The 12,636-nt window shown below is 39.9% G+C and overlaps 1 protein-coding gene and 1 pseudogene across 1 annotated transcript in view; both read left to right on the forward strand.

Moving 5' to 3' along the window:
* LOC145457602 (uncharacterized) overlaps positions 1-12,636 on the forward strand; it is a 58,881-nt gene that overhangs the window by 17,237 nt on the left and 29,008 nt on the right. The window contains exons 2-5 of the mRNA XM_080335821.1: positions 5,083-5,250; positions 5,825-5,890; positions 9,767-9,832; positions 12,266-12,355. Coding sequence (XP_080191947.1) covers positions 5,083-5,250; positions 5,825-5,890; positions 9,767-9,832; positions 12,266-12,355 — 390 coding nt within the window. The remainder of the gene's footprint in view (positions 1-5,082; positions 5,251-5,824; positions 5,891-9,766; positions 9,833-12,265; positions 12,356-12,636) is intronic.
* LOC145457565 (uncharacterized) lies at positions 33-1,187 on the forward strand (annotated as a pseudogene).

A 12,636-nucleotide genomic window follows, 5' to 3' on the forward strand; every position in this document is an offset into this window, starting at 1 on the left:
TAAATTAATTAAGCATCTTTAAATAGGTGTGCTATGCGTGCCTCGTTAACTAGATAATTCAGCAATGCTAAACTGTTTCCCATACTTCAGTAGCAACAGAAAACTTAGCAATTACAATATAGTCTAAGCTAAATCTTAATACTTCAAAAATGTATGAAAAGCAAATAAACTTTTCTGAAACCTGGCGGAGCCACTGTCAGAGTTTTTTGACCAGTTGACCAGTTGACCAGTTGCTGCAACAATTGCAAAAAGAAATTCAAAGTTTCAACCAAGGCTTCATCAAACTCTGACTGAGATGTTCTCCCAATCTTTATCCTAAATATGTAGACCTCAAAAGAAAACACCAGGAAAACACAAAGAAGACAAGGGTAGACCAGAGTCAACCATTATCGAGCCATTTTTTCAAACTTCTTCTTGCCAGCATATTTGCTTGATATCATGCCACTCAAAAAGCATTATCAAAAGCTCTTCTCAAATCAATAGCTTGTGATCAGTTTCGATTTAAGTATTGTAGATAGTCAAACATTCAGAAATCTGTTGTTGACTGCTGAACCAAGATATGTAATACCGAGCCGCTCCACATTTAGAAATTTCACTTTACCAACGCTTATTCAATAAATGGAAGAAGAGTTTGCCAAAAGTATTACGTTGTGAAGCAGCTGGGAAATGTGGCCAAAATTGTAAATTCAGTGAGAAAATCTGTAAATGCTATCTCTTAGTCGCAACGTCAGAAAGTAACGTTGAGAGCACAGAATGTGACAAGATGTAATTCGCAGCTTGATATGTTGCAAAGTGTCTTAAAAGAATAACGAAGAAGTAAACGCGGCCCTCACCTTGATCCATTCACGGGAAAAATAACAAATCAAGATTAGTTGGCATTGAGTGAGCTCGTGACTGTGCTACTGCCTTTCAAGGAAGCAACGCAGCAAGTTGAAGGAGAAAATATTGCAACATCCTCTTGCATTTGTCCGGCAGTGCTTGGCTTACTGAAAGCAAGGGAACAACTAAAAAAGCTCTAATCTTCACTATTGCAAGAAACTGACAGCTAATCTTTAAGGCCATGCTTTTAAACGATTGCTTCCATATTCAGATTTTCCTGACGACAAACTTGCATCTTATCGTGATCCACATTTAAAAATTGCTGGATTGAAGATGACGTTGAAAAAGAAGAAGCAATACGTTTGTAATTTGTAATTGAGCTGCATGTAATGAATTACATTTTTCATGTATTCGTAATTGTAACTTGATATTTTTAACATGGAGTTATTGGAATTGTAATGTAATTGAAACATGCAAGGGAGTAATTATAATTGTAATTGTGATTTAACTGATTTAATGTAATTGATCCAACTCTGCTACCTACAAAGCACGTAATTAATAAGACGATGAACGATAAGAATAACTTGTAACAGGTACTGCATAGCCGCTTTGAGCGATTAGGGATGTTTGTACATGAAAAGATGGTGGATCATAAATTCCAACCATTTTTTTGAGCTCTATGTTGTATACTAAAACAGTCGTATGGGCGATTATAAGCAGTCTGTAATTGGGCTCATGAAGCACGCAACCACTGTGTACATTATATTGATCGAGACTTTCGTGGATATATACTGGCCCCTCCATATATATTTCGCGCGAACAGTGACGAAAATATTGGACGCTCCGCGACAACAGGCCCTCAATTTATCCATCTTTGACTCTTTGTGTCTCTCTATCTCTTATTGGAAGTTCATAATACTTCTACTTGACAAGCTGTAAATATAGGGAAAAATAAGAAAGTCACAAAATATGACGAAACAGATGTAGAAGAAGCGGAAAATTGAATTTACTTGATTAAGTATTGCAAGTAATGGAAAACTACTTGATTACTTCGAAAAGGTAGGAGTACTTTATTACTGACCACCTAATTCTTTGGCTTGATAACTATACTAAAAAATATACCATGTCTCCTCGAACATGAGTAGCGTCCTGCTATAGGTTTAGGAATAATAATCTGGTAGAGCCAATGGAAGTTTCAAGGCTACAATGGCTGGAATATGGAGTTAAAACGGCAACTCCCGCCGATTAAATAGTTCATTGTCATTCGGAATGAGTGAAAAGTAGGTGATATTTTAAAATCCGAAATAGGGGTGTGTGTTGACCGTTTAAAGTCAACCTGCCGCCGACCGGTGATTAGGGGAATGTGGGGCACAATGGATACAAGGGCACAGTGGTATATCGGGAATATTTTTAAAACCCGTCACGAGGAATCTAAATCGCTTCGGCGCTTTAATAGTGTCATATCAGCCGTGATCTTGATGCGGTTTGATTTCTCCAGGATAGCTATATTTTGAGAAAGGGACAAGTTTCGTAATTTTGATTACCTGAGTAAATTTACATCGCCACCTTTCGATCGAGTTTAGGTGGGTATAGCCTATCTCGTTTCTTGTGGTTGAACTTTGTACACAGCTTAGCCAGAGCAGTTATTAGTCGCCCGACCACTGTTTTAGGCACATGATTGCGATTTCAAAGATTTTGTGGGGACACATCGGGACAATTTGACTGTGGCACAATGGTCCATTGATATCCAAAGGCAGATTTTAAAAAAATACATTAAAATCAACAGAGGAGTCTGCAAAAGAAAGATCGTCATCAACACTCATTTAAAAACATCCCTAGAAGTGTCACGCAATAAATGGTGGACGTCAAGTTTATTTTACCACCCCTTATAAATAATCACGGCACGCGACGAACTGCGGCAGCGATCTCATGCAAGTTTCACGATTCCAAACTTTGGGTTCTTGACTAAAACTGGCTTTGGTCACCTCCAGCATACTTTTCTTCAAAAGTTCTCAGTTTCTTGCTGATTCCGTGTAAATTTTGTGTTACGATCTCATTTTCCCCACCGCTCATTTTTCAAGTCGCAGCGCTTTCGCTATATTTCTTCGTATTTTCACTTCGTTTTCCTTTGTAAATCTGCGTTGATGTTCAACCATCGTCCATGTGTATTTCTAGATTCGAGATCAATTTATAACTAAAATTGTGTGTTTGGCCCATTGTGGCCCACCTTCCCCTACTGTGTAAATTTTCTTGGGTTGCGTCGAAGTCCAGTTTTCACGTCTATTAGTTGTCTTTGTACAGTTACCCAACTCTCAAGGCTATAAAAAGAGGGCGGATTGCGAAAAAGAGGACATCTGGGCGCCCTCTTAAAAGAGGACATATATGTTATTCCTATGTGAAGGACGCAGTCTCCGTGGCAGTTGTTTACAGCAGTGGTTCTCAACCGCTGGTTCGCAGACCGGTGCCGGTCCGCGACGACATTCCTGCCGGTCCGCCACGTATTTTACAATTTTATGCCTTAATTTCAAGATGCAATGTTGAAGGCTTTTCCATTGATAAAATAAATACAACATCAAAATTTAAACTGATTCAGAACTTATAATGAGGTAACTTTAGGGCAGCAAACATGTTCGATTTGACTTGAAGTTCAAGACGTGTCATTTGACGACATGCGAGCGACAAGTAAAGAACAGATACGGGCTGACTCAGCACTGAACAGCGCATTCTGCGCGATCATTCGTTTTCGATTCAATCGTTTTGTGCAAGACCGTAACTGGGGCACCCGAAACCGCCAAATTGGAGAGGGGCCGAGCTTGAAAGGGGCAGAAAATTATTTTTCAAATGAACATAAATCACAGCGTATTTTTTAAGACTTGTCCTAACATTTTTCAATTTTTTTCGCGCTTTGCGCGATTTAGAGCCACTAAATGTCATGCCCTTCTCCGAGAAATACGCATGATTTATAGAAATAGGCATTTCGGCGTCAGTAATTATCGCGCGACGACGTACCAACACATATTGAAGTTTAGGCCAACATGGTACTCAGTAAGGTGTGCCGAAAATTCGGCAGTGGGAAAACCGATTCAGTGATGATTGATCGAAAATTTTCGCTATTGGCGCGATTAAGCTACATAAGCTTTCTGCTTATTCTGAGTAGAATGAATGTGGTCACAAGTACAGGTGAAAACATCCGCCCAGCAGTAGGGTCTGCGGGCGAAGCCCCCGAACGTTTGACTTTTCGCCCGGTGGGGTCCAAAACCAACGTTTTGGGGGGTGGGCAAACGGAGTGCTTTTTCGGCCCGGATTTGCGAATGGCGCGTATAGCTGCTGTAAGGTGTTTTCCTGCGGCACGCATTGTATTCGTAGTTGCCAGAGAAGCCTGCTCCTGGCGACTGGGGGCAATGAGCAAGGTAGCACGACAAGGTGCATGGTTCGACTCCATAATGTTTCATCTCTCAATATTGTCGAAGAGAAGAATATTATTCGAATTGGCGTAGTCGGTTAAACCCACACGGCGTTCGGCGCGAATGACTATAAACGACTCACTACCATAAAATCACATGAAGATAATTAATTACGATCAAAACTCTCTAAATATCGCTCTCTATCACCATATAATTTCAAGCAACGGTTGCATACTTTACAATATGGCTTCATTTCAAATTTGAAAGTTCACCGGTCCAGACATTTTTTGAAATTTTACCGGTCTGCGAGGTGAAAAAGGTTGAGAACCACTGGTTTACAGCACATCACGTTCCCCGAATTTTTTACAATCGACTGTCGGCACTATGCAATTTGAGGTGCCATATATGCGTCCATTACCCGACCGATCGGAATGGAGTCATTTAAGGAAGAGGATACTTGCTTAGGCATATACCGAATATAACGTATAGGTGGTGCACTGTAGAAGATCGACATCACTGTCCCAGTATCAATTAAAACCCACTCAAATACCATGTTTCTGTATAGTTTCGGTATTTATTTTATCTGCAGAAATAGTCATGAGTAGGCTATATAGGCTAAATTAGTTTGTATCGGATATTCCTAAATATCGTGCGGGGGACTTTAATATACCAAATCTGTTTCGATATTCACGGCGAACAGATTGAAGATGCACTCGGTCAAATATAACGTCTATGAGGATGCGAGTGATGGGAAAAAATAACAAGGCCAATTAACTCTAGCTGGTGAATATATGGTTGCAATTCATTGCAATTCATGTATCCATGGGTTTAAAAAATATATCTCGTGTCGTTTTGTTAGAGTGCGATCAACGATCACCTGAAACGAAGAATATGATAATCGAACGAAGAAAAGAAAGATGCGGAAAGATAGCAATAGTTATCTCCTGTTTAACAATCGCAGCGACCATTGTGGGATTCACAGCAATTTTCGTATTGCATTTCAAATTTCAAGAAGCATGGTATCGAGGTTAGTATATATAGTTTAATACACTCTACAACATGGGTGTCAAACATCCGGCCCGCGAAGCAATTTTGGGTGAATTGAAACATGCTTATATCATCCAGCACACTTGTAATAAATGTTGAGATGTTTGTAGGAAATACTTTCAATAAATAATCCCTCAAGACAGCAAATGTCCAGCATGTCCATAGGTCACATTATTACCACCCGACTGCGGTGTTGTGGTTTCACAGTAGTTACCGCTAGAAACAATTCCCTGACATTGACACCCAATTCCAAGAGGTCAAAAGCGCACACTGATATCACAGTTTTATAGAAAAATGGACCAAAACCTAGTTATTCACGGAAGCGAAAACGCCAATGCGGAACTGTTATATGCGGTTTACTTGGACAATGTATTATCATCGCAGCAATGCGGCTACTGGTTGGAATTGAATCAAATTTGGTGTGTAGGCTTAAATTAGGTAACCTAACAATTTTATCAAGTACCGGTGCGATGTGAGAAAAAAAATCATTTTGGAGAGCCCTACCGTATATTTTGTAGATTGTTCTATAGAAACATGGTCACTGGTCATTTTAGAATCTGCAAAAATGGAACGGCAACACAACGCAACAATACAACAGCTGAAAGATGCTAACTATCAAGGTAAAAGACTGACATCCTATATGTTTTTTAAATCAATCATTAGTATCATTGGTATTTGAATATATAGTTTTTCGTGAAGCTTTTTCCTTTGTTTAAGGTATGTGGCTGTGCGGGTAGCATACAGTTCCATCAACAAAAAACTTCAAATAGAAATAGAAATAGAAATGGAAAGTATGACAGACAGCGATTTGAAATTTTAATCTTCCTCAAGACAATATACAATGTATATAGCATGTTCATTGTTCAGTTTCTCAACAATATGTGCGAGTATCAAATTTTTTCAAAACGACAAATTAGGTGTAGGATTTATTTAACAGATGGCACTTTATGTAGTCGAACTCGTCAAAAATGTCATATACATTGAACGAGTAGGCTATGTGGGTGTGAAGTGCGCCCTGATAGCTCGCGTTTCCCATCTTCAACACTTTAGCAATAACAAGCTTACGCATCAATATCACATGTCACAAGCTGGTCCCGAAAGCGGCACCAAGGGTCTCTATTTCCGCACAGCCACAGAGTCAAAATATGTCGGAAGCAACTGCAACTGATACTTCGATCTACAAAGGTGCAAAGTCATATACCCGGGTTTCCGAAGATTTACCTAGCAGCCCAACAATATGAGCCCTGATAGGCCGAACACTAGAAAGCTGGATGGATTGCATCTCACCAAAATTTTGTTAGAAGATCAACATAAGACATTTCGCTTAAGCCGGTAGTTCTCAAACTGTGGTATGCGTACTACATCAAAGAGAACATACTAATGCATCAGTATATCAAGGAAGATGAATGTTTTCAGGCTATATCTGGTTACCATACTAATGCATCAGTACAGCAAGGTCGATAAATGTTAACCATTTCGAAAGGAGATTTGAAAGGAAATCGAAGTCACCCAAACGCACCATAGAAGCAAATTCCTTTCGTGAGGAGGACACGATTCCAAGTTGATATTTATATATGGGGCACATAATTTTTCGTTGCTGTGGAGCTCAGGTTGCAAAGGGCGCTACTACATTAAATCGAAAATGAAGTCGCGCTGAATTGCGCACAGCGCGAAAAAAAGTTCAAGGTTAATCAAAATCTCCTAAAAATTTGGGAGTAAATTCGTCAATTCAATTTTCATGTCGACGGCCGCCAACACATACCAATTAAAATACGTGTTCACGGCCGCAACAAGTTCGTTCTACAGGCGCAGGTTGGCCACCCTGGTATAGCGTACGGGGCTAAAAAATGAAGCATAGAATTATACCACCTTATGTCGTCGTTAGAGTCACTGTCTTACCGGTTATAATTGTCTTCAATCGGCCAATTATCGTATTTTTGCAAATTCCGCTGTTTGCGAATAAAGGTATTGCTAGAATATAACCCTTGTGACACGTAATATAATGAATTTACTATGTTGTATATCGGCTGGATCATAAAGTTTTCAAAAGAAAAACAAGGGCATGGTTTTGAGGTGATATTTAGGAATCATTGTACTGGTCCGACCCGCGAGCGATCTGAAGGTTTGAATACGGCCCGCGACATAGTTGAGTTTGACACCCCTAACGTAAAGTATGGATTCGTCGCAATTAAAATACAGAGGATTATTTTTGCTACTGTGCGTGGTTTGTATGAAAACTGGTTTAACACGACCACTAGGCAAATTGTGTTTAAACCAGTGGTTCTCAACCGCCGGTCCGCGACGACATTCCTGCCGGTCCGCCAGGTATATTACAATTTTATTCTTTAATTTCAAGATGCAATGTTGAACGCTGGTCCATTGATAAAATAAATAAAACATCAAATTTTAAACTGATTGGTTCATAACTTCGTGAGGTAACATTAGGGCTGGAAACATGTTCGATTTGACTTGAAGTTCAAGACGTTTTATTTGACGACATGCGAGCGACAAATACATAACAGATACGAGCTCACTCATCGCTAAACAGCGCAGTTTGATCATTGGTTTTCGATTCATTCATTTTATGCAGGAACGTGACTGGGGATCGCAAACCACTTAATTGGAGACGGGCCGAGTTTGAAAAGGGCCCAAAACTATTTCGCCAATGAACATAAATCAGCGTATTTATTTGAAACGTTTTCCAGCATTTTTCAATTTCTTTTCGCGCTTTGCACGAATTAGTGTGCCTAAATGTCTTGCTTATTAGGCGACCTGATTTATAGGCATTTCGGCGTCAGCCATTACCGCGTCACGACTCGCCAACCCATAATGAAGTTTAGGCCGCGAAAAACCGCTTCGGGTGTGAATGATCGAAAATTTTAGCCATTGGCGCGATCAATTACGCAAACTCTCTGCTTAGGCTGAGTAGAATACATGTGATCACACTGAGTAGAATACATGTGATCACAAGTACAGGTGAAATATCTACCCAACTGTAGGGTCCGGGGGCGAATCCCCCGGAAGTTTGGCTTATCGCCCTGTTGGGGTCCCAAGACCAACGTTTTTGGTGGTGGGCTGAAGAAGTGCTTTTTCGGCCCGGATTTGTGGATGGCCGGTATAGCTGCTGTAATGCGTTTTCTTGCGGCACGCATTGTATTCGTAGTTGGCAGAGTAGCCTTCGTCTGGTGGCAGTGGGCATGAGCAAGGTAGCACGACAAGATGCTTGGTTCGACTCCGTTACGTTTCTTCTCTCGATATTATCAAAGAGGAGAATATTATTGGAGTTGGCGTGGTCGCTTAATTCCACGGCCTTCGGCGCGAAAGACTGTAAACGAATCTCGGCGGTAGCACGTTTATCTGGCAAGGCAATTTTACCTCGACTCGGAAGACTCACTACCATAAAATCACATGGATGCCATCGTGAATATAATTAACTACGACCAAAACCATTTAAATGTCACTATATAGCACCATATAATTGCAAAAAACGGTTGCATACTTTACATTTTGGCCTCATTTCAATTTTTTAAGTTGACCGGTCCGCCAGACATTTTTTGAATATTTAACGGTTCGCGAGGCGAAAAAGGTTGAGATCCACTGGTTTAAACGCCACCTTGATTTTAAAAAATGCAGAAAGGAAGAATTGAGAGCCCTTGTCTAGGTGTGTGAGCGCGATGACGGAGGCCATTAAGTGGCCAAGACCGTCCAATTGAGCATATGGACAATGGACATGTTCTCAAATATGAATAATATTATACCCCGCATAGACAATCTTGTCTACAGGAAACAGTTGTATCCAGCAAATTAAATCCGCTTTTCGTACTATTCATTGGTGTTGGGGTGTATTTTGATAACGCCAATTACTAATAATACTGGTACATTTGAATAAAATAAGTCATTCGAGATCTAGGTGGTACGCAGTGTAGTAAAAAACAAATTAGTGGTAGGCGACCTGAAAAAGATGGAGAAACACTGGCTTAAGCCATTTGCACCAAGCGTATATACACACCGATTATCCCGGTGGGCGCGTAGACAGTTCAGAAAAATCAAAGTGTTGGAATTAGTTTTGTGACATCACCTGATGTCATGAGTTCCGTGTTCGTGTTCTGCTGATCACGATCCTATTTCCAGAGAACCTTCCACGATGGTGAAAGACTCTTTCAAGGGTTCGCCCTGCCATTACATAAGGCATGTATAGCTTTATGTTCTTGATCTTGCTTGAACAATAACTCATACGACGAGGTTGCAATATGAAATCAGTATATTATCAGCAAAACAACTCAGGACCGGCGACACGATCCAGAAATCAGTTAAACGAAAAGGTAGTAGGCAACAGAACACAAGGGTATAAATACGAAGCACGACACACGAGGAAATAATGATTGGCGGTAATTACTAATCCTAGACAAATAACAGACAAACGATACCAAGCGTAAAATGCATGAACATAACATAATAGTAGCATTGCACATTTTGTCTTGTGCCTGGTCTTTTAGAATATGTAAAAGTGGAAAGACGATACAACGCGACAATACAACAACTGAAAGACGCAAACTATCAAGGTAAAGAGGCTTATATATAATAAATGTTGTTTCAATTGATTAAACCATTGTCAATAATATTTATTATGTTCGAAGATATCTTTTTCGTGGCGCTTTTTCCTTTGTTCAAGGAGTGTGGTATACAGTTCCATCACACGAAAAATTCAAAATGCAATAACTTGAAAAGAAATTATCTCAGAAAGTGATTCGAAATTTGAAGTTGCATCGATCATGTATTGTTATTGGTACATTTTTAAATTGGCTAAACAGATCCAGGGTCAATTTGACAGATGACACTTTTGTGTAGCCAAACTCGTCATGAAATTTCATATTCATTGAGCGAGTATATATGGGTGTACGCCCTGACAACCCTCTTCTGCACTTAAGTAATAACAAACAGTTGACTCAATGTCATATGCCACAAGCTTCGCCTGAATCATGTATCTATAAATACGTCCGTTCAAGTCTGTTCGTGGCCAATTGCGCAGTTTCAAAGTTATTCAATTTCACGCTGTCAGTATGACATAGCAATCGCACAAGTAGATAGCCGGCAAATCATGTGAAGCCTGTATCAGACGCTATAGTTTAGGCGTGCGAAGTTATCACATGCGCCAGTCCTGCTGTAGACTCGATAGTTCAGGCTAGTACCGATATCAGGCCTAGCCTGGCGCACGTGATAGTTCATGCCAGCGATAATAGCGTGCAGGCCTGCATGCGGACGCGCAAATCAAGCCAGCGACGGTAGTGCAGATCAGATGTTAATGACCCATTTCGCGGACAACTGATTCTCGCTAATTTGCAGTACGCAGCATCGATAATTCTAATTAGTGAATTGGCATTTGAAAAGGACGGGATTTCTAGTTTTGAATGAGAAACTTCCTGGCTACGCATCTAGGGTTTTAATACCGACAACGCACTGGTTAATATCAGCCTGGGGCCTACGGCCTACGTAGGTCCCAATCAGACAATCGAATTCGATCGCGAAATGGTGCGAATTTAATTATGCAGGTGTTGTTGCAGCAAGAGCAATATAGGGGCATGCCGCGTCCTTATCAATATAAATACAAATCCCGATGGTTCTAAATTCGATCTGCAGTTTGGTTGCGCCCGAAAGAGTCCGTCCAGCAATGAAGTTGATTGGAACATAAAAGGTCCCCGTTCAAACTTAATCGAATAAATTCAGAATTTGCGCCACTGAGAATCTCGTGTTGCATCAATATTTGACAACATAATTCAACGCCATGCACTCAATGTCATTTGCCACCAGTTTCGCCCGAATCATGTATCTATTCCTACGCAGCGGCAGTGTCAAACTATGCCATACGGAGCGCAACTAAACTGGTACTGAAATGTAGAGGTGCAAAATCGTACTTTGGTTGCGAAGTTTCCCCGAGCAGCCCAACAATACAGGGTGATACAGATTAGGGGGCCTTGGGGATTGAAATCTAGAACCCCAGATCGATTGCATCTGATCAACAAGCTGCTATAAGATAATGATATGAGATATCGCTCAGGCGTCAAACACCAGATTATCCAGATGGGACACTTCATTTGTGTCTGTTCAGTGTTCATAGTGTTGTACGTCCATGATCATTTTAGAATCTTCAAAAATGGAAAGACAATACAATGCGACAATACAACAGCTGAGATATGCAAACTATCAAGGTAAGAGACTTACATATTATAAATATATAATATTCGAAAATTTATTAGTGTGCGGTTATCCGGGTAATACAGTTCCATCACACTGAAATTCAAAATGCACTGTCGTGCATAGAAAGCATGGCAGTGAACGATTTAAAATTTCAAGTGTGACTTATACAATATACATATCATGTTCATGTTCAGTTGCTCAACAATTTACATGAGTATCAACGCTCTTTCGAAATACTTCCAATCGTCCAAATTGGGATAGGGTCGATTTGGCAGGTGGAATAACGTGTAACGTGACTAGTCAGGAATGCCAAAATATCAAACACTGTGATTTGGCGTATCCCCATAAGTAATTGGAACATGGTTGAATGCTTGCTTTGGTCAAAGATAAAAATTGCTTTAAAAAAATGAATTGAACGAGCTATCGCGAAACAATGGGCTGGCGATCTAAAATAATATCCCCTCAACGACTAATAAATTTCAATAAAGCATTCATATTAGAGCAGCTTGGTTATCATGCTATCACGAGTAGGCCGGTACAATAACGCTTGATTCTCCCAAATTGGTTTCAAAACAGAATTTGACCATATAAATAAATTGGTAAACAACATGTCCTTATTTAAAAACAATGCAATTAGGAAGTAATTTTCACCAGATCAAAGCTGATTGCAGATATAAATATCGTCCGTAGCATTAACCTTTTGTCTTTCCATACATTTTCAAATCTTCTTCTCTTCGAAATTATATATGTGAAAGCTTTCACATCAAACCCTTGATAGGATACTGATGTTTATTTTGCAGCAAATAAGGAAATGCGGTCTCTGATTTCTAGCAAGTCATCCGGAATCACAAGTTTTATCGAAGAAAACCATGTTCGCAGAGAATTGCTTGGTGACTATTATTCCCAATTAATATGGGTCCTTCGCGACTGCGTCAGTCCGGGCTCGAAATGATTATTATATTATATATTCACAGTAAAACTGGTTAATATACACACAGTCCGGGGAGCAACCTGCCCCTGAGGAAAATGTCAAGATTGGAGTAAATTTCTAAAATTTCAGTAGTACAGTCAAATTGTTATTCCTATGCAATACATGAAGATGTATGATTACATAATTGCTGTAGATGTGATTATTATTAATTTTCTTTATTCACAGTAAAACTGGAAAATA

This window comes from Botryllus schlosseri, chromosome 15, assembly GCF_051294905.1.
Source record: "Botryllus schlosseri isolate E-star chromosome 15, Bs_hap1, whole genome shotgun sequence".
NCBI lineage: Eukaryota > Metazoa > Chordata > Ascidiacea > Stolidobranchia > Styelidae > Botryllus > Botryllus schlosseri.